Source organism: Ascidiella aspersa, chromosome 3 (genome assembly GCF_963924565.1).
Source record: "Ascidiella aspersa chromosome 3, kaAscAspe10.2, whole genome shotgun sequence".
NCBI lineage: Eukaryota > Metazoa > Chordata > Ascidiacea > Phlebobranchia > Ascidiidae > Ascidiella > Ascidiella aspersa.
Window position 1 is genome coordinate 5,726,770 of NC_139449.1, and position 26,648 is coordinate 5,753,417.

At 35.8% G+C, this 26,648-nt stretch overlaps 2 protein-coding genes across 2 annotated transcripts; one reads left to right on the forward strand and one right to left on the reverse strand.

The window, feature by feature from the left end:
• Positions 1-3,004: 3,004 nt before the first annotated feature.
• On the reverse strand, positions 3,005-8,820 carry LOC146158217 (sialate:O-sulfotransferase 1-like). The gene is made up of 5 exons (XM_083384783.1): positions 8,619-8,820; positions 7,812-8,001; positions 6,617-6,867; positions 4,699-4,878; positions 3,005-3,387 (listed from the first exon to the last, which is right to left on the reverse strand). The coding sequence occupies exons 1-5, from the start codon at positions 8,818-8,820 to the stop codon at positions 3,005-3,007; spliced, it is 1,206 nt and encodes a 401-aa protein (XP_083240909.1).
• Positions 8,821-20,112: 11,292 nt separating this feature from the next.
• On the forward strand, positions 20,113-26,152 carry LOC146158218 (translation initiation factor eIF2B subunit beta-like). The gene is made up of 7 exons (XM_083383927.1): positions 20,113-20,286; positions 21,551-21,713; positions 22,053-22,162; positions 22,877-23,011; positions 23,734-23,829; positions 24,554-24,732; positions 25,595-26,152. The coding sequence occupies exons 1-7, from the start codon at positions 20,143-20,145 to the stop codon at positions 25,794-25,796; spliced, it is 1,029 nt and encodes a 342-aa protein (XP_083240053.1). The 5' UTR covers positions 20,113-20,142; the 3' UTR covers positions 25,797-26,152.
• The last annotated feature ends 496 nt before the right edge of the window (positions 26,153-26,648 follow it).

Here is a 26,648-nt window from a genome sequence, read left to right on the forward strand (position 1 = left end):
TTACTAAACCTACTAATAATTCGTGAATTAATGCACATCTGCAATCTAAATACCGTTTAGTAATACCGTAAATTGTAAAACAGCAGCAAAAATCTTGCTAACAGACTGGAACCAACTAATTATACTTATGCATCAATGTAATCAAGGTTTGACTTCTGGAAAACGTCATAATTAACTGTTGTTGTATTGTTGCTTGTTCCTAAAAACATTCACCACAGTTAGTGCTGGTTGTGCATTATTTAAAATTACTGTCTAAGTTAAGTCTTTTAAACAAAAAATAATTTCAAGTTCAGTTGTTGGCAATAATAACCAAAACAATTTTAAATCATTATACTTGATATAGTCAAATATCAGTCATTTCATAATCAACATAATTTATTTTGAACTATTAAAACTAGCAGCCTAAAAAAAGGGAACTTTTTAAAATAACATCTTGTAAGTCAAGTAGCTTTGCCCGTGTCATTCAAAGGTATTTAATTAATTTCGGGGCAATTCTTGGCTAAGTATGGCTACTTAATATAAACAGAAGGTGCCAACACGCAACTTTGGTTAATAAACACTTACAAAGTTGCCCTAACATAGACTAACGGTTTAGAAAACGTGTAGGTCTAGTTCAGTTTATACCAGAACAACTAATAAAATACATAAATTTTATCAATCAAACCAAGATATTTAAACAATATAGCAGCCTACTAAAGTTTCACCTACCAATAGATGTATAGGTAAACAGAGTAGCCTAAAAATCAAGTGGTATTTTTTTATTATTGTTGCACCGTACAAATATTGGCAATATGAACAATTAGATCCATACTAGTACAAGTAGCTTATTGCAAGAAAACACAACACATGTTTTTTTGTCGAAATTACCTAGCAGTTCACTAACAAAGCAGCTTATCCCCATCTGGGTTTTGGTCTGATTTTGACCATTGGTGCACTATTGTAAAACATTTTTTATTGCGAAAAAAAAAACGATACGCTAAGGGCGAGTAATAAATTTTATCAAAAATATCTCTGTGCCTTCGCAGGGAATCCCTAACGATAAAACAGACATGCTGAATAAGTTATATTGATAATGGCATGCGTCCCACGGAGATAATTCTACCCGCTTATATTACTCCGAAGAACATTAAATACTGTTGAAATATTGTCGCAATTCCAAACTAAATTTAAATAAAAATTAAAAAAAAAAAATTTAAACTGAACAACAATTGTGTATAAAGCAGTGGTTCTCAACCATTTTAGCTTACGGACTGGTAAAATTTAAAAACAAATTTTGCGGACCGGTTGGCCTTCAAAATCAACCCAAAATGTAATTACGACAAAAATATGAAATTAAAACCAAACAATGGAAACTTCAATTTAATGAGATATTTGCTGCTGTCTTCTTGATATCATACCGAAACGTGTTATACGTAGTTCTATTAACATTTTTGACATATACAGCTATAGTCCCTAAAGTTCAAGACTTTATCGAGCTGTAACCTACTTTTAAGCAGTTAGGCACAACGCTTGCAGCATTGTGACGTACAATAAAGTAAAAAGTAGACCATTGACTCTATGTTACGTCACAATGCTGCAAATTACGGAACAGGCGAATTCTAAATTTGATGGATAAGCCTTCAACATCTTGGATTTTGCAACTGAGATATAAAATTGTAATATATTTGGCGGACCGGCAGAAAAGTTGACGCGGACCGGCCGTTGAGAACCACTGGTGTAAAGCTAACCACAGTTTTTGTTTAACATTTATTCATACTTCCTTCGTTGAACGATCAGGGTAATCAAGTTTGACACGAATGTTTCATCCGGCCCACTATCGCCAGACTTTAACCTACCCATTAAAAAAATGATTGGTAACCCATTGGGTCATGACAAATCTTAAGTGTTCCTTGAAAATTCGCAGGCCAAAAAGTTTAAAGGCATGCCAAAAGTGCTAAGAAATCAATTGTACTTTGCTTTGTCTTACCATTTTACCATTTAAAGCAGTGGTCGGCAAACTTTTTTTGCCGCGGTCAAAGTACTCTTTTCAAAGGTATTAAAGGCCCACTACGAAAAAATTGTGATTCAGGATATTTGATTTTAGGGCGAAATATAACCCGGCGCCTTGGTGGCCAAAACACTGCCATATCAATGTAAAACATACTATAAAAAGTGATTCTCAACCTGTGGTACGCATACCACTAGTGGTACGCGAAGTCATTTTGGATGATACGCTGTACGCAGTATGTTTTTAAGCAAAATTACAGTTTTACTAAAAGGTTAAGCATTTTTTTTTATTGTAATAAACTATACATTCATCGTAATGATTGTATAGTTAAATATTTTATGCTTCTTTAACGATAGGAACTATTATCTTGCCGGAACATCTATGCAAATTTATTTTATGACATCATAGCAAAACAACAAAAAATACTTGACCAGTATCTTACAAGTTAAAACAGGAAAACTTTCTTGAGAGTAGTAGGCCGCATTTGTTTTGAAATTTCCGGCCTAACTATAATTAGCTAATCCACCCCTGTTAATAATCCTATATACATTTTGAGTAAAGTTGAGTTTTTCGACAATTTGTTGGTACGCAACAAGATCATAGAAGCTCGAGGTGGTACGCAGTGAAAAAAAGGTTGAGAACCACTACTGTAAAACGAAGAATTTACGCGCGAATCGCGAATTTTTTTCAATTAAATACAGTTTAAGTTAGCAAAAAATATAGTTCGACAGGCTCACAGGACCACATTTGGCACGTGGGCTTTTCCAAGCTGAGGCAAATTAAAAATTCTATGCCACACCAACTGTTAAAATAAAGTGCAATAAATGTACGACTATCACGCGGCCCACAACTCCATTATAACACTAATAGGCTAGTCAAAAGTTACTCGCGGCCCGCTAAAAATGGCTCTGCGGCCCAGATTTGGGCCGCGGCCCACAGTTTGCTGACCACTGATTTAAAACAATTACAGTTTGCAATTTTTGATGGTAATGCTGCGGCCTTGTTGAATTTTCTTTACTACAACGGATCGTTCTCGTAAAACGGAAGTTCCTTTTCCACGCCGGCGTTCCACAAAAGTTCCCTGACATCGCGAATATCTTTGGTAATCCGGCGAACCGCGGAAGGTTCGAATAGAGAGGTGACGTTATATTTAGTGGCCGACTTTCGCTTCTGCAAGCCGGTAGTCTCCTGGCTAAGGCAGGCAAGTCGCTCTTCTAAGTCGGTTGGCATAATGTCGGGATTGGCCCTGGATGCAAACTTGACCATTTCGCGAACTTTGCTGATCGGATCTCTCACCAAATCTTCGTAGTAAACCAAGAGGAAGGGTTTGCCAGATTCCACCAGATGAACTACGGATTGTTTCCAAGAAGAAAATCTTCTTTCCATTTTCTCTTTGATAACTGTAGAAATTGCAACTGGTTGGGATACAGTTTTAACGACAAGAACTCACGAATTTTTCTTCTCGATTTCATTATTGAAACTATTTCGATTCGGATATTAAATAAAGCGTCGACATAGCAATGGAATTAGTTTATGTTTCATATATCGGACAGTCAAAATCAAGGCAAAGAACGTAAATTAAATAAGATAGACAATTAAGTTGCACAGTCGAAAATTTTAGAAATTCAGTTTAAAGCGCATTCTACAAATAAAATGGGCAAATTTAAATGAACAATATACGAATGTTCCTATGTCGCGTTCGGTCATAAGAACCACACTTTAAAGAAAAAAATTTGCACGCGCATATTTTATATTAAGTTTTCCTTGACCAGAAGCCAAAACGATATGGCCACACAAAGTCGGAAATGGTAGTGATGGAAACGATTCACGCAGCGTTATAGAAACAGTCACTCTTAAAGATGTCCGATAATATCGGATCGGATCCGACACCGATGCAAATTATAGCTACTCGTCCGATACTAGGTTGGTATCGATGCCGATTCGATAATTTATTATTATAGCAAGTTTATCCATGATTTTTGATCGAACGCTGTTAATTCTACACTAAAAAATATAACTGGTGTTAAGATTAACAGTGAGCTTGCTAAACCGCATTTTTATGTAAGTACTTTATGACCTATTTAATTGTGTAATCGTTCTATGACTTGCGGTCAAAGGTCACTGAGCACATGGTGCCTTGACATTGTAGTTGTCCTTACGGCAGTTGGTGTTATTACCTTGTCGCGGTAGGAGCTCATATTGTTAGTTACTTGTAAGTGTTTGGCAATGATGTTTAACTTACTGATTCTGATTCTGTTTCTGTTTTATTAACATTGTTTTGTATTGATTCATTCGAATTAAGGAATCCACTTGTTTAAGCCTTTACGTGTTTTAATAAATTCCTGTACGTGTACACTGATAAAGACTTCAGTATCGGATCGGATCCATTAGTTTTCAACTGGTATAAATTAATCAATAGGAGGTTGGTTAACAACTGAAGGCAGCTGAACTTCATAACGCTGAAGAAACTTTTTGCCTAATAACCCGAAAAAAATTACCGCTGAACGTTAAATGTCATCTATTATGACGAAGGTATCGGAATAATATGACCAGTATCGGACATTTTGACAAAAAATACCCCACCCCAACACACACACACGCAAAGAGAAATCCTACAGAGATTGTGAAAAGTTACGCTAACATACAGCGATTATTTTACCACGTGTTCCAAACACGTTAAAAATGCAAAAAAAGTTATTTATACTACTTACCCCTCAGCAATTTGTCTTCTGTGGCGATTCCTGTATGACTGGGTTGTGAGAAGGCGAGCATCGCGCGATAGGGATTCCTGACAATAAAAATCGTCTGTTCGCCGAACGTAAATACCGGTTTATGGGATTTTACGAAATCCGTCCTCAGCTCTTCTTTGTCAAACAGTTCACCGATATATCCTGAAATTTGGCATAAATGAAACGTAACGCTGACGCTAACTCAAAATACATAAAAGACACCTTTAAATTATATTTCATGTTGTAACAGTCAAAGAATAACTGGTTTCAGTTTAAAGAATTAATAAAGGGTATTTTGAAACGACTCAAGTCCCATATCTGCTAAGTCATCATTTGCCAAATTTGAGTCACAGTCAAGTCATTTAGAAGAAGTCAACTTCAAGTAATAATTAAAAAAATAAGAAAAACAAAACATAATAATAAAAATGTTTATTGGAAAAGTACCGAAGTTGTTAAACACAATGACTTAAGGCTAAGTGAAGTCTTTTGTCCGAACTTTTGTTAAAATCAAGTTTTTTTATCGAAAAAGTTAAGTGCAGTCAAGTCATTTATGTTCAAATATGGAGAGTAACGACGTTAATCTGTATCAGATCATATACGACCTCAGTTTTAACTGAAGGTATCGGTCATCGCCTATCGGTATCACAAATGAAAATAAGTTGTTTCCCTCTTTTGTTTGGACAACGCTAATTATTTCGTTACCCATATAAACTGTTTATGAACCGAGTAAAACATAACAACTAGCACTGTCGATTTTATTATAGCTTTTAAACCAGTGGTTCCCAAACTTCTTTGGCTCGCGGCACACTAAAACAATCTTAACTATTTCGCGGCACACTTTTAACAGAACAACAATAGAGTAATTTTACAATCGCCCTTAACACACGACAAACCATATGAAAATGTCTTAAAATTAATAATTTGTAATGAAAAGTGCTTATTTAAGTCTAAAATGCTTGCGTGTACGCCTATTAGTAATAGAAATACTCTCTTTTCCGAAATTACAAAAAGTTTCGCGGCACACTGGACAATCTCTCAAGGCACACTGGTGAGCCGCGGCACACAGTTTGGGAATAAAAAAAAACACTGAAAAAATAAAACCAATTTTAAACACTGAAATAATGAAAACAATTTTACTTAAACAATAAACGTTTGCAAACAATATGATTGACGGGAATCCATGACCTGGTACCAATGTAGGCTACCCCTGTTGCTGTTAAATCCCTTGCGTTAAATTTTTATAAAATGTATTTAGTTTCATCTTATACCAGTGGTTTGGCCTGAGTTTTGCACAACTGGGTGGTGTTAATCACAGAAAGAAGCTGAACAACCGCAGTCTTAAGACTTGCCGGTGTTGTAATGACTTAAGTCAATGACATGTTCACTTAAATCACTGTTTTTTTAAATGACTTGACTTAAATCTTTTGACCAAAATGACTTGACTTGACTTAAGTCTTTCGGACAAATGACTTAACTTGGACTTAATACATTGTCACATAACTTGGGTTTAAATAAAGTGTTTTCATTTTATTTTGTTTTAATAAAATTGGGTTATTTATCTCCATTTTTGCATGTAAAAAAATTGCTAGCTGTATATTGCGTTTTTGTTATTTTCAGTCGAGTTATTGCTCATATCGTACGAATTTACCAATTTTGATAGTTAAAAGTTTAAATTTTCTGCAACTGACATGTTAACTTGCTCTCAAAATGACTTAACTGGGACTTGACTTGAGAATCTGATGACTTCGACTGGGACTTGACTGGTCATTTTAGCTAAAGACTTGACTTAGACTGAAGTTACGTTACAACTTACTTGACTGAGACATAAGTCATTTCAAAATGACTTGTGACACATGTACTTGTTAATTTTATTAAAACATGCACAGGCACAGTTTCGTACCTGAGTTGTAAAGTGACGCGTCCTTGTAAACCGAACCGCTATAAATTCCGCTAGCTTTTTCGAGAAGGTACCGCGTCCAGGTATTTCCCGAACCTGGAAAGCTTAGCAAGAGTGTCCTGTTGTAGTGTCGACCCTTAGAACTAGTGGGATCAAGCAGGCCTATGTTGCCACACCTTAAATCCTCTACAGTCGTTCTGTAGACCTTATAGTTTGCCTTTGTGCACACTGCCTCCTTGTGCTTTAGATTGAACCTGAAGTGTAGGCCTCGTTTAATAGTTAATAAAATATTCATATTATTATTATTATTTTGTTGTTAATATCGGGATCTAAGCCTGTTCCGACATTTCTAGTTGTTCTTCTTTTTTCCATATAGTAAGATCCAAGCAAAACCACAAAGGGTATAACCAAAATCCAAATCATCAATTCTGCTGAGATTATGCAAACACAAAAAATATATATAAATAAAACTGTTCACAAGTAAAAAGGCCAGGACCAGAATTTCTATACAGTACAGTCCAGCGATGCTGAAGTAGGCTAAATAAGGTAAAAGAATGAACTATAATGAATGGAATTGTACTGCCTGAAGCAAGAACACCGCAAGATATCGCAAAGAATATTTTTTGTGCATTGTTGTGTTTGTAGAATCTTAGCATCACTGATAATGCTATTTGCGTAACTATATAGTATTCTGCTTTTGTTGAATAAAGTTTTTTTGGATATTTTTTATAACCTTTGTGGTTAATTGCATTAATTTTAGGATGGAGAGTTCTACATGCAAAATCAACAGTTCAAAGAAGGCATCGATAAGCGTTGAGATATAAGTATAGTTATAATATTCTTTAAACTTTCCAGTCTTAGTCAAAGTCAGTTATCAATATAAGTAAATCGAAGATATTTATTTAAATAATTTGAATAAGAGACTGATGATGCCTCATTTTGTGGCAAAATTTATTTCTCTTTTAAATAACTAAAATTATAAATGCCTGATTTTAAATAAGACAGAAAAGTCGAAAGAATAATTGATCCCATTTGAAGTCATTGTCGTCATTTACGTGTAAGGCGAGTAGACTTCATATTTTACACATTCAGTTTGTCAACGTGTAGTTTAAATGAGGGAAAATGTACAGTTTGTTAGGGGGGTCATGGCCTCGTGTCCCCCTGGAACCGTCCCTGTGTTCGATTGTCGGCAACTTACCGTGTGTCCATCTGACCGCACCAGCACTCCCCTTGATTTTCATAAATGGCGAGAGGTCGCTTCTTCTCTTCACAGGCAAGCAGACATTGATTTGGCGACTGGGCGCCAACCCCCTTGAAGTAATGCTGGTGAGGGGCGAACTTGAAGCAACCCAAGAAACGCGACGCCACGTACTCGTCAGTAAACGGGGCTGAAGAATAAACAACGTAGTAATTTTTAATCGAGGTACCGTTGCGTATCGTTGAGGCACTTGGGCTCTGTAGGCTATAAATGTTTTTTTTTCTATAAATGTTTTTTGTAGTTCTCAAATGTTTTTATTTAAGTGTTTAATCAACTCTTTTAAAACTATGATTAACGCGAAGGACCCTGTTTTCCCCCCAACTGACTCAAACCGATAGTTAGGCCAAACTATAACATTAGAATAGAAAGACCAGCAGTGAACTTTAAGGGCAATATTGTAGTCAGAGCAAAAACACGGTAAAACGAAAGAAATACATGAAGACACTCTTAGGAACTGTTGCCTGCCTTACAGAACAAATTCTGATTTTAGGGTATTTTTCAGTGAAGTTACGTCCCTTTTTCAGGTAGTGATTTTCTAAAAAAAGGTTCAACAAATGTATTCGTTATAAAATCATATTTTCATTGAGTTTTTGCTACTTCTCTCGGCCAATTGCAACAATTAAAGGGGTATACTGTGAAACGGCACAAGCTGAAAAAGCATAAGCACAAAACTTGGCAAAGAGCCACTGGAGTAAAGATTTGATCAGCAAACTTTAAAACTTATATTGATTTCGTGTGTATTTTTACCTTGTACGCAGAGACCTTTAAGCAGAAGAGCACGAACGCTAAAATTTCCTCCGCAATTTTCGTCGGCAGAAGGGCACGGGATATCGCAGATTCCTATTTTCGGGACTGGCCGCCTGGCCGGAAGAGGCTCTAACAAATCCGTGCAAAAACAGGTGTCTCCTCCAAAGAGAAAAGCGTGCTTCATTTCCCTGCAAATACACATTTTATCCTTTTTTGGCTCGCGCTGAAATTATAAGGATGGGGTTTTCCAAGTCAACTTCAAGCCTATAATACAAGGCCATTCCGCAAAGTTTGAACCCTATCGAGCTCCGATTAACATTAAGTCTATAAGGTGTTATTACAATATTTGATATAGTTGTTTTCTGTGTTTTAAGCTGTGCGGTTCATCATGATATTTGTTTGTTGAGGGCAGGGCTGCGGAGTCGATTAAATATAACCCGAGTCCGACTCCCGAGTCCCGAATCCGTCTCCAGCCAAATGTGCTATTTCGTCGTGTACCGAGTCCGGCCCTGACTCTACACCCTGTATTCCGCAATTTTCCGTTACTAAAATAACATGGATATTCAGCAATCCACTTATAAGGGTGTCGTACAATTCATTGACTTTTAATACATGGTTGGAAAGTATTCCACCATATGCCATTAAAATTTTCAATTGGTGGCCATATCAGTTTTAAAATTTGGTACTGCGCATGTCGGACTCGTGACTCGGGGAGTTTTACGGTGTTTTACTCGATTCTCGAGTCTGACTCCGCAGCCCTGGTTGTGGTTTTACCCACATTTCTGTCCTAATAAGCTTCGCCAAATCAGTCGGCCTGTTTACAATTGCAAGCAAAGCAATCAGGATGTACACTGGACAGATGTAGCGTGACTATAGAACTCAAAAACTATAGAAATGTACGATAATATCTTCAACCCGATACATTATGCCCAGTGGCATATAGTGTAAGTACTTGTCCGATCCTATAGGTTGGTATCGGCGCCAATGCGTACCGATATTAATTTGTGCGTTTCAGCCTTATTTTGCTATGCCACGTTGAACTTTCACTTTAAAAAAGTATTTCTTATAATTATTAAATTAAAAGTCGAGAGTAAATAGTGAGCATAGAAGTAAAGGTATAGCCCAACTGCCTCAAAATGTTACTTCAGCACGTTTTTAATTTATTTTTGTCATATTTGACGATGGGTAATGAGTCTAATGACGTAACTCGGTACCCGACTGCGCGGCGGCGCATTGGTTTCCTAAATAACGATGTATCGAAAAAGAAATACCAATCCCATAATGCGTAGCTGAACCATTAATCGCACACATCAAAAAAAGAAAAAGAGAACCATGAAAACATACATCATTTTTACTATTTCGTGTGAGATACGTCTATCGGTGACAAATTTATCGAATATATTACAAAAGTATGAAACATCGACTAAGTAGAAAACCGCTCGAGAAATGTCCTATTTGTCCTCGATTTTTTTCTTCTTGCAAACCTTTGAAACAGTTACGAAAAGAAGCTTACCTGCTGAAACAAAACCTCAAGCACATGTTTGAGTTCATCTGAGAATGGCGAATCATGTGTGAAGTTTTCGAAACGCCCAAGAAACAGCCGAGAGTAGTTGCTGAAACGTATATACATCGCATAAAAAAGTAAAAATTTACTGAATAGAATCATATGCGACAATTTGTTTTCGCACCCTTAATATGCTAAACTATGCACGATGATAATTTACGAAGGATAAAAATTATTGAGAAAAGCTTCACCAGCTAAAATATCAGTACAGTTTTAACCTGCAGCTTAAAAAGAACCTCGTGCAATGCGTAGATGTTCGACATTAAAGCAAAGCACATACTGATTATTACAGAACTATTAGTTTGCCAAATGTATTTAGCCCTTACTGATATCGCCATTGAGCCTTACTTTGTTAATGTACGGGAACTGCTTCAAATCATAAAATTATTTAAAGCCCTAAATACTATTTTTCATGCTTTTAATCATTCAGCAACATTGTATGCGTGTTGTATATAGGCCTATTACGTAAAAATCTTATCTGTGTGGGCCAACATTTTGCCCCTTTGCGCCAATTTTTGCTTGAAAAATGTTTTCGAAAACTGCGTTTTTTTATGAAAAAAAACATTAAAAACATTTACCTTCACAAAACATTTGGGAGGTCGTATCTGGATTGATGTGGCTTGTAAACTTTGCAAACCTTAATGAACAGTTAAAACGAATGAAAAACGAAAAAACGCAGGGTAATCGTGTGTCAAAATTTACAAAAAAACAAAAAAAACACAGTGAAGTTTTTGTTGTTGCAGTCATAATAACTAAACTTCTATTCTAAATACCCTTCATACCAAATCAAACCAAAGTCAAGCAATTGACATCAAAATAAAATGCGACACTATATTTACTTTGCTAACTCACCAGATTACATTGTTTTTCGGAACATTATTTTAAAAGAAAATTGCAACAACAAACATCCAGCAAAAAAGGACTTTTCCAGAAAAAAAAATTATAAGCGATTTTGCCCAAGAAGTCAAGTAATTGAAAACAGTTTTGCTTTTGATTTAAGTTAGTGAAACGCAGTAGAATTGATAAAAATCCAGTCATGACCCACCATTATTGGAGTGCGTGGATAAACTACAAACAGGAATATTTTTTTACATCGTTTAAATTCATTTTAATAAAGCCCTAAGTGGCAGAGATTACATATAAAAAATTACAATAGCACTACAATAAAAATGGTACAGTCCAACCTTTCTTTTGTCGTGAACGTTTTACTGTATTTCTGAAACATAAATAGGAATCAATGTCAACAATTTGCATAGTTAAGTACATTGCAAAATATTTCCATTGGACAAAACAACTAGACTAGACCAACTAAAATTGCAGCAAATAAGCAGATAATTGATTAGAGTTGTTTATATATATACAACTGAAATCAGCTATATATTTGTTATACAAACATAAGCTTTTTTATTCAATCCATTGGGCACAATAACTAAAGTTTACTGTAAAATAATGCGCAGAATTCCACTTCAAAAAAGGTTTATTTCTTACCTTTACTATGCATATTTGTAATACGATTCCCATACAGCAACATGCTACAAAAATGAAAACGCTCTTTCGAATGGAACGGTTCATTGCTTCACAATTGCTCCACATTGAGGCAACAAAAATGTTTATATAAAATAATGGTGAGAGAGTGTAATATTGTTTCACTATTGCTTGTTTATTTTGCTTTTTAATTGACCTGGAAGTCACCACATAGCGAATGATGAAAAGGTTTTGTTAATCCACGAAAAGGTTTGATTCGAAGTCTCCATTTAGAGGTTGACTTCATATTGCGATTTACAGCAGTGGTCTCCAACCTTTTTGATAAACGACCCCAATTTTAATAAAATGAAATGAGAATTTATATTGGGCCCCATTTTGTTTTCAGATATAAATCAAAATACGCAAATAATACTGGAACAAAGTAACACGAGCGATTATGCGTAAATTATGCATAATTCCAGAGAGCAGTGGCTACGCATAACACCAAAATGATTGCCTTTAGAAAGTTTTAGTTAACATATGAATTTGAATTTAACACACGATCGAACACAAAAATTTCAATTTGTTTCAACAATAAAGCACATTCAGTATGATGGCAGCATAGCATAGCGGCATAACCACATGTAATGCTCTACTTACAAGCGAGTACGATGTTTCGTTTTTAATATTATGCTCATTGCGCTGAATCCCGCTTCACAAAGCCATGTGCTTGAAAACGGAATGAGTAGGCTATGACTGACTTTTTGAAAAATGAACCCTTTTATAACGCATTGAAAGTATGTCCCAATAAAACAATTTGCGAAAGTTCGATATTCGCTGGGCTAAATAAAAAAATCGAATTTTGTTAAATGTCACCTTATCTGATTTAGCGACTTTTACGAGATTAAAATGCAATTTTATGTAGAAGATGCACTCAGCTACGTTTAATAGTGTGACGTCATAAAGAAAACGAAATAAATAATTTGTAGTAAAACAGCAGGAATATGGTGAGGAATGGCGACCCCACACAAAATTCTAGCGACCCCAATTGGGGTCGCGACTTACAGGTTGAAGACCACTGATTTACAGCATATAAATATCAACTATTGGACGATTTATAAAACTTTATCAACAATTTATTTAATCGAATAAAGATACAAAGGTCCTGCAATTTCTCGCAAAACGATAACAGACTCAACAAATTAAATCGTTTTTCTTATAATATTTGTACGGTAACGGTAACATAAAACATATAAATAGAATGATTCCATGCTAATTACGAAGGTCTAGGAAATGTGCCACAAACATAGAAAGCGACCAGCTGTACACAGAGTAAATCGAAAAATAACCTTACCAAAATTATTTAGCCTAATATTTCTAATAAGTCCCAAAAGTTTTGCGGTAAATTGATTTCACCTTCGTTTACAAACTGGTACCGGTACCTAAACTTTGAAAAAAATAAGTTGTCCAACTTTAAACTTCCCAAACTTAATACTCGTTTGACAATAGATTAAGACTTTCATTTAAACAAAAACTTTAATTTCAAAAGTAAACAAATCATGTATGTGGAATATAACACATGTGTTATATCAGGGTTTCTCAACCGTGGCCCTCGGCCCCCCTGGGGGGCCACGGAGCTGTCATTGGGGGGCCACAAGCATAAGTCTGTAGCAATGTCGTGGTATTGCAAAACCCGTGTCACTATTTTTTTGACTCAAACTTGTAGTGTTAAACCTTTGACCTATTGTAACGCATTTTTTCTCACATGTTACTACCTACTATTCGTGAGAAGTTTTACGACAGTCGACCTCATAAGCTTGCAATTCTTTATCTTCTCACCTAATTGCCAAACATTGTTGCGTCACTTACAACCAATAATTGTGTTTTTCTAGTCTACGGTACTCAATTTTATTCTTTGGAACGTTTGTTTAACCAGCATTTTAATTAGTTTGTAAACCGCCAGTCGAATGATAACAGAACTAGTACAAGCACGTTTAACCTATTTTTAACAAAACGTCAAATCACGATATTACCATTTTGGCTCGAAGAGATAGATTTGTTGTTGTTCAATTGATTAAATTTTGTTGTAAAATTAGTTGTGTTCAGTGGTTTAAGCAAGCTTAACAGAACGAAGACTAGTTGAATTGCACATACTTTCAGAGGTTTACTATAAAAAATACTTTTTTACACAAAGCTTAAACAACGTTTTGTGTTATCAAATGTCTAAAATTCGCAAATGGTGCAAGAATAACGTCTCTTTTGGTTTCACAAAAGATAGACGAGACGGCCACAATTTTGCGCAGTGTCTGCATCAGTCTGCACTGCTCGGTGGTGATGTCAAATGCGCCATTACTACCCTCAAAACTTATCATCAGGATAAAAAACAACCCGAAGAAAGAATGATGCCGCCACAATTTCTAGCTATTTTTTTATAATCGAGGGGGGCCATTAGGATTAACAGCCTTTCGAAGGAGGACACGAGGCATAAAAGGTTAAGAACCACTGTGTTATACTGTTATAGCGTACGTATGGTAGATGACCTTTATACTATAGTTTACCCAGGTTGTTTTTTGCTCAAGCTAATTGCTTGTTCTGTAGTTTTTAAAGCAAGAAAAGCTGTTAAATTATATCTGTTCATTTCGACTATAAACTGCTCTTTTCTTGTTGCTCAACCCTCTGATGAAAACAAAAATATCAACACTTAAACCCTGATTTGTGACTAGACAATGTATAACTGGAACACAACTACGGTTTTCGGGCACGCCAGCTGTACTTAACTGCATTGTAATCTAATAAAGATACAGGTGTACGAATCTAATTAATCCTTCAATGCGTGTTTCCTATTGATTTGCTGTTCATTGTTTAGTTAGTCCACCGGACATGCTTCTATCAGATGCGTGGTTTAAATCTGGTATGGTTTGCGGACCACACATTTTTTAGACTATACCCTGTAATTCTGCTTGGATCATTTGACTTAATAATTTCTTCAAATATAATAATGAATGTCTAAGCCCAAAAAGTCGAGTAAATCGACATCATCTTGATAAGGCGTTTCGATACACGCTTGCATGGTCATAGTAGTCATCATCAGTTAATGTGACTGAAATATAGCCAAACCTTAAAGACGGAGCACTATGCTTATCATTCCCAGTTTCTAATTATTCAGAGCATTAAGTAGCACCTCAAAGATAAGAAAATTGGATTTTTTTTAAGGAAATAACTAAAGTTCGGTGTGATTGTGATTTTTGCTTCTAGACATCAACAATAAAATGTAAAACTATTACATCTTTCACCATAAGCATCGTTGTTCTGGCACTTACAGTATTGTCTGTTTTGCGTCAAATAGGTTTTAACGTTGCTTTTTGACGCTTTTGGCCACTAGCATAATAACTGTAGTCAATTTGAGTTTCTCTCTACTGCCGTGCTGAAAACATGATTTGTCTTTTCAAATTACTGTATTATTATGCTATATATACAAAAGGCATTATTATGCTATATATACAAAAAGCTTAAAAAAGTTTGACAACCTCTGAGTTTTAATAATTTTCTTGTTATTGTCAAAGTTAATCAGAAAACGAAGCGAAAAAGGTAGAATAAAATAGGAGTAGACGGAAAACAAAATCATTGAGGCTTACTGTACCTCTCGATTTAGGAGGGAAAGTCCAGATTTTCGGCGTCTCGGTTTGTCAATGAAAATGTCCCGTTTTCAGCTAGTCAGCCAACATTTTCGATGCATTAGGCCTACACCAGTGGTCGGCCATCTGTGGGCCTTTCAAATGTGAGCCTTTAAGCCTTGTTTTGTGGGCCGCGAACTCTTTTTTGACAGATTGGTTTCATCATGAACCCGCATGCGGCCGCGCGATAGCTGTACATAATTATACTTGGTGAACAACCAGTTTCTATCGTGGCTATAAGAGTTTTTATCTTTGCTCATTGTTGCATTACAGGGCCTCCAGGCCATAACCCCGTAACTATACTTCATCCAAGTTAACTATGGAAAATACAATTTTTTTCGCGCTTCGCGCCAATTTTATCCACCCCAAAACTCAAAAGCCAAATACATTCTATGGCAGGTTCTTAAAATGGGAGCGCGCCCCTCTAGGAGGGGCGCGTGAATACCTTGCAAGGATGGAGTGAAGGAATCACTGATAACTAAAAAAAAAAACTTTTTTCCAAGTTTTGAGAACACAAATATGTTTTTTAAATATACTTTTTACTGTGACTAACTCATAATATTTTATATATTTACCTAATTATCTTAGTTTGATATAAGTCTTTTCCCCCGATTTTTATATTCAGTTAGGCTTACAGTAGGCCTATCCAAAATGTGGAAGGACACTTACTGTAGGCTACAACATAACAAACAGTGTTGTCATAATGTTCGTTTGAAAGGCACAACCAGGGTTAGTGGTATTAGGCCATATTCTCCAAACAATGTTTTTGTCACAAATAAAAGCAATTTTAGGTATCATTTTGGACGTTTCGAATAACTCTTTAAAAAGCAATTTTGTTTCAATATTTACACCCACTAGGAAAATGTACCGTTCAAACTATTTAGTCCCGCCGTACTGTCATCGAAAGTTGCGTAGTGTTTTGGAACCGAATTGTTATGTCTTGTTTGGGGTTAGAATTTGGGTTAGCGTTTGCATTATATAGGTTGAGTTAGTAACGAAGTTATGAGTGAGGTTTGGCCCTGGGGCTATAGGTAATCGGGGTTAAGGTTTAAATCTTCTTCTGGCACGTTCGCTCTTATTTTGAAGGTTTAGTTGTATTCCGATTGAGATCTTTTTCCGACGTAGTTCTCAGTCCTATTTTGATCTTATTACCAACTGACATGATATGCAGCACTCACTAAGATTGTAGGGTGCGCGAGTGAGCTGAGAATGAATAGTTTTTTACAATTTAGGGCGAGTATACTTCTCGGTTGTAACATTGTAAGTTTGGATAAATTTTTTTGGTTGATAAAAGTTATTAGTATTTATAAAATGTAAGATAATTCCCAATTTAATATAAAACGTTTTCAATACTGGTGTATCTTAAAAATCGCCTTAAACATGTCTAGCGAATGTAGGTGTGTATAGTTACGAGTGAGAAGGCGCTGACTATTTATGCGAGAGCCGGCGGCTGCCTAAGTCAGTGCTTTTCAACCGGTGTGCACGGTGCACCCTATATAGGGTGCGTCAAAATATGCATCGGGTGCACCAGTCCGAAAAGGTATACAAGGGTGCATTACAAACTTTTCATGAACCAATAATATTTTACATTGAATGCTGTTTTATGACATGCAATAGTAGGCTACTCGAAAGCAGCCTGCAGCCATAATCGAACTCTATCCGACAGTGTGTATAAACTTCGGCAGCTCCGCTCGGTTTAATTGACATGATAATATTGATATGCATATTATATCGCTTTTTACATCAGTTTACCTTTCAAGTAAACAGGGTGCATGAGTTCGTCACAACAACTTTAAGGGTTAACCAAATCAAAAAAGGTTGAAGAGCACTGACCTAAGTCACTTACAAGTCCTTGTGTGTGACTCCAAAGCAGAAGGCCGCTAAAATACCTGTCCTTAACCACTTCTTGTACTGAGACAAAGTCACTTCACTCAGATATTGCTCGTTGAGTATATTCACAAATCTCAGAAATACGCGGTAGGGTTAAGCGGGGGTTCAATCCGCTAGTCTATAGGACGTATAAAATAGAAGGAATGCGAAACGGTGAAAACGCACAGTTCGTTGTTTAGTCACGCGTCAGTGAACAACGGTCACGTGCAAAGTGACGTCAAATTAGGCAATATCGAGCAATATTGCATGTTAAATGCTACAGAAACCCCCTTCCAATTATCAAGTTAGACGTAGGAAGTGTTATTCTACACACGAATTCGTCTAGTCTAGACCTTATTTAAGTTTCCAGAAGGCCTAAAATCGTAACAATAATAATTATAACAACCGTGTGTTGAAACTCGGTTAGTAAACTCGTCTTGGTATGTTTACTGTAGGTGGGTCAGCCCCATTAAGTTGATTGCTACATCGACATGCTTGAGTTAAGTAAATTGGTGAAGACATGATGCAGTGTAGAGTCAAAGACGTACTCGGGACTCGACAGAATCGTAAAATTAGCCTGAGTCGGACTGGAGTTTATCTTATGTGTGGCAACAGACTCCGCAGCCCTACTTAAAACGGCCTTGGGTAACACCAACTAAATTATATTATAATCCCTTCATAAATCTCTTTGGGTGTAACTCAAGTGAAGACCGTCGTCTTCAACATATTAAGCATATTTGTTTATCTTTTGGTAAAATTTTAGATCCGGATCTAATAAAAAACAAAATATGAAGAAAATCTTTCTACACTTTGTTTGTCGCGGTTGCCATGTTTTTGCGTATTAAATCGGACATCTCGGACATCTCTAGTTTTTTACGTCACAAAACGACGTCATAAAAAAGTAACTCTTCAAAAACACATATTGTTCTCCAGTGAAAATATACGTTAATTCAATTTGAAAGGGTGTCGCATTACGCACATAAAATAGAATAAAAAAGATTCGCACATTCTTCAAAATAACGGATTTTTGTCTCATTTAACAGATATTGAATGGCCCAACAAAACATAGCAAAACCATAAAAATGTATTTTTGCCGTAAAAGGGGGCAACAAATTTTAGTTTTTGGTACCCTTGCCTGTCAACCCCCCCCCCCCCCCCCCATCAATACAAACTAGTTAAAATAAATTACCCACACAAGTGGCATTACTTAGCCGAAAACGCCAAATTTATTGCTGTTCAAAAACTACAGGCCATACCGCTGTAGGATTTGCACCGGGACTTGACTTGCTATTTGTTAAACATGTTGACTTGGATTCAGTGGCGTTTCCAGGGGTGGGGTGGGGTGGGTTTGGGGGTTGGACCCCCCTCATAAGTGTTATTATCGTTTTTTGTTCGTTTTTGTCAGGGCTAAACACACTGTCCGAAGCGGCAATGTTTTTTATCTAATTGGGTTACGCGCCTAAAGCTAATGCGAAACCAAAATCAAACCCAAAACGCCGTTTTTCGTCTCTTGTTTGGTCGACCGTAACCACAGAATATTTTTTCTCTTTCGGTATTTGTATAGGTTGGCTGATTAGCAAGTGTGTATTCGACAATTTGACAGCGTTAAGTTCTTTCTTTATTTCTCGCTAAAAACGCCTAGATAGGCGCAGCTGATGTTTCTCGCTGTTCGCTGTCTGCGCTAACATCCGATGTTGGGTTTAACAACAGCATTTTTTTAACTTCAGCAGATTCTTGAAACGTGGTAATATGGTGACTGTCGTGCGCGTTTTATAGTCGCCATTCAAGTTAACGATTACACACCAAGCGGTTTCGCAGCTGGCGCCTGGCAGAAGTGTCAACCACGCACGTGTTCGCTTTGCGTCTAAAGATTCGGATTTGCTGAACGCTGTTTTTGATTTTTTTTCTATTTATGACGTCAATTACAATCACTATTTTATGACGACACATCACATCACTGTTTTATGACGTCATTATTGATTACGTCAGACGAATATTGGTGGTTAACCCCTGAATGCTTAATGCCTTTAAAAGTTTTGTTGATAAAACCAAATAAAGCATTTTTCCCTGTTTCGTTTTATTCTTATATTTAGCTCTAGTTATACTAATAACATGACCTCTTCTAAGGGTTCTGGATTACTGATATATGACATGTAATTCTAATATCATCTTTAAAAAATTCCATGGCTCCCTTAAAACAAAATGCTAGATCCGAACCTGTAGTTAAACTGGTTTCATTAAGGAGTCCACAGCTTAAGTGAAAATTCCTAAAGTTTTTGTATTGTGTGGACACTGAACGGTGTTTAACAAACTTTAACTAACATGATTTTAACAGCACTTGATAAATGTAACACTTATTAAGCTTTAATGGCTTAACCTCCCAAGTCATAGCAACAAAAAGGGCGCTCTTTCACTTATGTACGTGAAAAGTTATGCAAAAAACATTATAGTTATAATCTCTTTGAAAAAAACAAAAAAAATAATACCGCATACCACAACGCATATAGTTTGGGTTAGGGTGCGGGTTAGCGTTTGGGTGAGGGTGGGTCAAGTAATATTATGTTTAATATTAATAATAACTTGACCCACCCTCAACCAAATGCTAACCCGCATCCTAACCCAAACAATATGCGTTGTGGTATGCGGCATTTGAAGAAAGTTTTTTTTTATTAATTTTTACGTACAATAGTGAAAGAGCGCCCCAAAAAGTATAAGTTGGCAAATAAATTGTACACCATTATGAAAAAGTGTTTTCAATAGATGTTCAGAAAACAAAATTGGTAAAATTGCTTGAAGTGGTACTTCATGCATAATTTCTTCCCCATTTGACATGAATCAACTCTAGAAATATATTTAAAAAATGTTTTACATATGTTTGAAAACTGAAAGTTAATGTTTTACTTGTTTAAAACAGATATAAAATTGTACCATTTTAAAAGTAAACAAATTAAAGATGGATGACTTTCATCTGGACTTGCGAAGGGAGAAGTATAATGGATCTTATGACCTGGCATACAAAACAATTAACCATTTGCGCAAACTCATTACCCAAACCAGATGGGCAAATGCAAATGACCTTATGGCTGTAATAAAACAGGTTAGTTGAATAATAGAAGCTTGTCTTTTCACATTATTGTTTTTTCTAGTTAAATACCCACAAAGTGGGTATACTATTTGGCTTGAATTTAAGTCCGCTTTTTTATGCATTTAAAGTTTAAACCAGTGTTCTTAAACTCACTGCTTACGCCCCAAAATTTGATCCATGTTTGATCGAGTTGAGTCGGCGACTATAGTAGTTACATGATTGGTTTTATTGGGGTTCAAATTGCATGAAAATCGCAGGACATAGCTCATACTACTAAATCAAACTTGGTTCTCTTATTGTGTGAGTTTTTTTCACTTTTTTGCACAAAGCTGAGTAAAGAGCATTCCATGTCCAAAGCTTTTTTGCTAAACTTCTGCTCAATACTAAGGTTGCTCCAAAAAGGTCAAGAAGCACTAGTTTAAACAATTGTGTTTAACTTGCCAAATATTATATATAACTACAAGATAGTTTTCCTTGAATTTTTTTACTAAGATTGATTTTTCATACTGTTTGAAAAAGGTAATTTATGACCAGCTGGCCTGTGGTATGGTTAAAGCTTCATATTTAGCAATTTCTTGAAAAATATACCATGCTTTGAAATTTATCAATAATTATTTACTAGTACTCCGAAAAGCCATTGCAGACTCACCAAATCTGTCGATCAATGATGCAAGCGGGGCCGGCTAGAAAAACAACTAGCCTGCAGTGAGGTTTGAACTCACAACCTCAAACCAGGACCGTCGCTCTACCAACTGAGCTATGCAGGCTCAGAGAGGAGCGATTCGAGAAACAATTATATGTCAATGCTTGCTCAATCTGTTAGTACAAGCAACTTTATATTGAAGGGGATCCACAGTACCATATAATCTATTCAATGAAACATATGTACATACATAATGTGTGTTAACAAGTTCTGAGATCTAGCCCTTCTGAAGCTGCGTTTGGACCAACAATTACGGCTTACGTATTATTAGTACACCGAAAATCCATTGCAGACTCCCAGAATCTGTCGATCAATGATGCAAGCAGAGCAGGCTAGAAAACAACTAGCCTGCAGCGAGATTCAAACTCACGACCTCCGGTCAAGCAGGGACTGTTGCTCTACCAACTGAGCTATGTAGGCTCAGAGAGGAGCAGTACCATATAATCTATTCAATGAAACATATGTACACATATATGTGTGTTAACAACTGAGGTCTAGCCCCTTTTGAAGCTGTTTTTTGACCAACGATTACGGCTTACGTATAATTATTTACTAGTGCCAATTCTTGTTTAGGAAGGAAGAAAAATGGTTGCGACGCAGCCTTCAGAATTTGTCATCGGAAACATGGTCCGTAGAGTGCTGAAAATTGTAAGGGAAGAATATGTTCAATTAAAGGGGGAGTCTGAAGATTCTGTAAATAAAGAATCTCTTCACAATATGGTGACTACAGGCCAAGGTAAGCTTAAAATGCTATTAATATAATGATTGTTTGGCTGTATAACGAAACTTGTGCTAAAGTTAATTAGACAATTTTTGCTGAGTTTTTATACTAAGAAATAAAATATAATTTAAGTTGGTTTGGTTTTCTCGAAAACATTGCTTGTTATAAAACGGCCAAATCGATAGTCAATTTTTACTAATCGTATTTGAAAGTCCGTGGGTTGTTTTGACTTGTACAGGTTTAGAATTATTATATAGCAATAAGATTAAGATCAAAAATCATATTCCACGTAAACTAATTTAAATTGTTTATTGCAGATCAAACCACTAAAAACAATTGGTTTCTTTTTGTTAGATTCCAAAGATTACAGCACTCCCTTCAAAGAACTGCAGACAACAGTTATGGAAGCTCTTAATGAATACATTGATGAAATGGAAGCCTCAATTCACAACATTTCTGCCCAGGTAGGTTAATAAAAATTGGATTTTTTTCTTAAAACTTTGGACCTCTGACTCCGGATTCACTACAACAATGTTTCTACCAGATTTTATTTTGGGGTAAACTAACCCAAAATACAGGAAATAATAATCTAACCAAATATCAAACTAATGTTTTTCTAACTTGAATTTATGCTATGGGTTAATTGTTATTTTAAAGGTATAATAGAGTGGTTCTTAACCAGGGTTTGATCGACCCCTTGGGGCTCGACGCACCTGTTTCAAGGGTTCGGCGAGAACGTCCTGAAACATAATGCTGTTATTTCAAGCTAAATTCAAATTTCTTTTATGTGTCAATGTAACACTATAAATTGAAAGTTTGGCCGATTTAACCTATATAAAAGCAAGTTTATAATTTGATTATGCCCAGTTTTAGCTGCTAGGAGGAAGAAACGAATACTGAAAAAAAATTGGGGGTTTGGTGAACGCTTGCAGAATAACATAGGGGTTTGACATGTTACCAAAGGTTAAAAACCACTGGTATAACACATGAGGTTGTTTAACATGATAGGTTTAGTGCGTCATACTAAAAATCCCTGAGTAAACAAAAACATTTCTTAGTTTATATATTTACATATTTTTTTTTGTCATAATATTGCCGTTCCCCCATATTGTTCTCTGCTAATTTAAATAAAAATCAGTCAATACCTAATTTATTTCTTTGTTTGCCTAATGTTAAAGGCAGTGGAGCATATTCATTCTGACGAGGTTATTTTGACTGTTGGAAAATCAAGAACTGTTGAAGCCTTTTTGAAACAAGCTGCCAAGAAGAGAAAATTTCATGTCATAGTTGTTGAAGGCGCTCCTTTGTTTCATGTGAGTTACACCTGAAAAACTAATAAAAAGTATTGTATACTTAGGTATAGAGATCGGCCAATATAAGTTTTTCGGGCCGGTACCGGTTTTTTAGGTTCTTGCCAACTGATACCAATTTTTTTATGGACCTGTAATTGAGTCAAAATTTCCATTAATTGAAAGTAAATCAAAATAACTTTTCAGTTTGTCTCCCTATATGTATACAAATATTATTTTGCATATTAGCTTTGCATGGTGCTAAACAAAAAAATTCTTGCCAAAAAAACAATGTTGCCCCCTAAAAATAGGCAATTTAATTGATTTTAAGGACAAACTATTGATTTTAAGGAAAAATATCATAATTACGTAGTAAAATATTGGCTGAAATATCAGCCAAAATGTACCAATACCAATATATTATTGATCAACTGATAATATTACCCTATCTCTACTTATGTTCACTGCATGGATATGTAATGTAGCTCAGTAGCTTACAAGTTAATTTTAAAGCTAAAAGATCGAGTAAATTGACATCATTTTGATTAAGATGTTTCAATACCTGCTTTTATCATCATCAGTTAATGTACGATGATGATACAAGCAGGTATCGAAACATCTTTATTTGTAAGTATTGGTATAATAGTATTATGTAGAAAAACACCAATCCAGATTAACTTCCAATTATTATATTTCTGTTGATTAAATGTTTTCTGTTGTTGTATCAATGTGTGATTTATCCTTAGGGTCACGACCTTGCAAAGTCACTGGCATCGAAAGGGATTGAAGTTACCGTGGTTACGGATTCTGCGGTCTTCGCAATGATGTCAAGAGTCAATAAAGTATAACTCTGCATTTTTTTAATGCGACACAGCTTGACTCTGTAAAGTTTTTAAATAGTTCTGTACCCACTTGTCTTATATGCTATAACTTAACACAGTATTTTACAAATAATGGTTCACTGCATGTTAACTGTTGTGCACAGTATATATATAATAGTTTAATCAAAGCGAGTTTTATTATTTTGAAATCTGTACTCAGTTTAATCATATTGAACAGTTAATGTAACAAGCATCTTTTTTCCTTTCCTTATTTCAAAAATGTTTTTTTGGACAAAACTTCACTCTCCCAGCTGGTATCTCAAAATACCAATCACAAGGAAATTCCCTATTCAAGTCATGACCATGCAAGTCGAATCTAAGTCACATCATTGCCATCCAAAACAAAATCGTTAAACGCGTTCAATTCTAAGCAAGAATTTGCCATAGTTTTTACATTTAATATTAATTAGGGAAAAAACGATTCAACTGAAATGTATTCACTAACTTTATTTTAGGTCATTTATCTTAATGTAAGTCTTTTGTAAATTGACTTAAGTCAAAAACTTTATCCATTTTACCCAAGTCTAAGTAATTTAAAAACAAGACTTTAGTGCCTTAAAGTCAAGCCCTTGGCTTAAGTCTTTAACATATTAAATGGTACACAAACAGCCAGCGGCTGTAACCCTGTGCATAGCGAACAATAGCTTTAACGTTAGCGGCAACGATTGTTTTTTTTTTTTGGAAGGTAATAATCGGAACCCACTCAGTCCTTGCAAACGGCGGTTTAAAAGCAGTAAACGGTGGCCGCATGGTGGCACTTGCTGCCTCTCAACACGCGGTTCCTGTGATTGTACTCGGAGCCATGTTTAAACTTTGCCACATCCACCATTCCGCAATCGAGGGAAGCGACGCATCCTTTAACAGGTAAAAAAGACCGAATTAGGAGTAACGTTTTTAGCTAGTGTAACGCGACTCAAATTACCAAAGTCACAGTAAAATCAATTGAAAAGTATCTTAAGTAGAAGTCTAGTCTGCAAAAAATAACACTCCCAGTCCCAAGTCATGTCCCAGTTAAGTCAACTTTCAGTGTTCTTATATTAACTTTAAGTGCTCTTAATATGAACTGAATATATAACATAATTTATACTTCAATACCAATGCTATTATGTATGATTACATACGATTTTATATCAGTAGAAATTTATATACAAATAAATATTATTCCATTGGTAACTTAGTAAAACTGACTAAAATATGAAGTATTGTGAATAAAAACAGTAATAATAATCGCATTTTGAAATTCCAGGGAGGGCACAACGGTATACAAACTAGGGCGAAAAAATATATATTAAGCGAATTTTAAAGAATCCAAATTATGTTGAAGATAACATAAAATTTCGCATTTTTACCCGATTTTGTAATTTTCGGCAAAGATTTAACTCGATTTTCTCGCATCAATAAACGTTAAAATGAGCCTAAATTTTGTAAGCAACGGTTTCAGGTGTCTATCTACCAAAATCCACATTAGGCAGGTGGATTTGAAAAATAAGTGATTTCGCGACCCGACCTAGTAGGTATGGGAATTAATTCATTTTACATCCAGCCATCATACTCTAAATATGTCCTTTGGATTAATCAAAACGAACCCAAGCTAGGAAATTACGAGCCCAGTCTAGCTAGTACTCTAGGCATGCAAAAGTCCCACCCATATCCATAATACTTGTCCTAAAAAGCGCAGACTAACCAAATACCAATCTTAACAACATCCCCGTTTTCATTATACCAGGCTCGTTTCTCCACAAGACGCGATGGATTACTCGGAGGGTGGCCTCGAAACACTGACCGACGTCCAGTACTACTGCCCCACGTTTGACTACGTGCCCCCAGAACTGGTCACCCTTTTTATATCGAATATCGGCGGCAACGCTCCCTCCTATATGTACCGCCTGCTCAGCGAACTCTATCACCCGGACGACTACGAAATATGAGTCTTTTTTTTGTTTTTTGATCATTTTTGCTTGCATTTTTATGGAGAACGGGTTGAGGCCGTACGACGAAGTTGTGTGGTGCTTTGCGTTCTGTTTCCGGCTCGAAAGAAACAAAGATGGAAAACTATGTTTTTGTGTTTCATTTCAAGCTGCACGCCTACTTAAAACGTATCACTTTATTTAAAATCGCGAATAATAATTTATCCTTTTTTTGACCACTATATCAGTGTTGTAAACAAGTCACTTTGAAATGACTTAAGTCACAGTCAAGTAATTTGCAAAATGATTAAGTGTAATCTAAGTCAAGTCATATGTAAAATAACGTAAGTCCAAGTCAAGTCTTTTTGAATAAATAACAAGTCAAGTCATAATTAAAGCAAGTTAATACCAAGTCAAGTCCTTGTCATAAAAATAACACGTTATCCTATTAAAATAGGGTAAACTCGCCAATTATGAGCCTTTAAATAAAGACTTAAATCATTACAACACTGCACTATAGTATCCAATACAAGCTTCCCTTTACTTAAGCGCTTAAGGCAAGTTAGAATGACATGGACGTCTTGCAAGTGTCTTAAAGCCTTCGGGCAAGTTTACTAGAAGCGCTGTAATCAGGCATTTGACATCTAACCTATTGGTGACGAACACACTGGATGATGTCTACCCAGCCAGGTAAATGTTACGTTATGCAATGCACCAGTATAGCGAGGTTTAATAAACTGGTTACACACCCAACCCTTAGTCTTACTTGCATATTAGCGAGACCTGCTACACTTACCCCAAGCTTAGATAACTAGCAAATTCTTAATCTGATGATTCGAATCGATATGTTAGTAACTTTAATTCTATATAGTT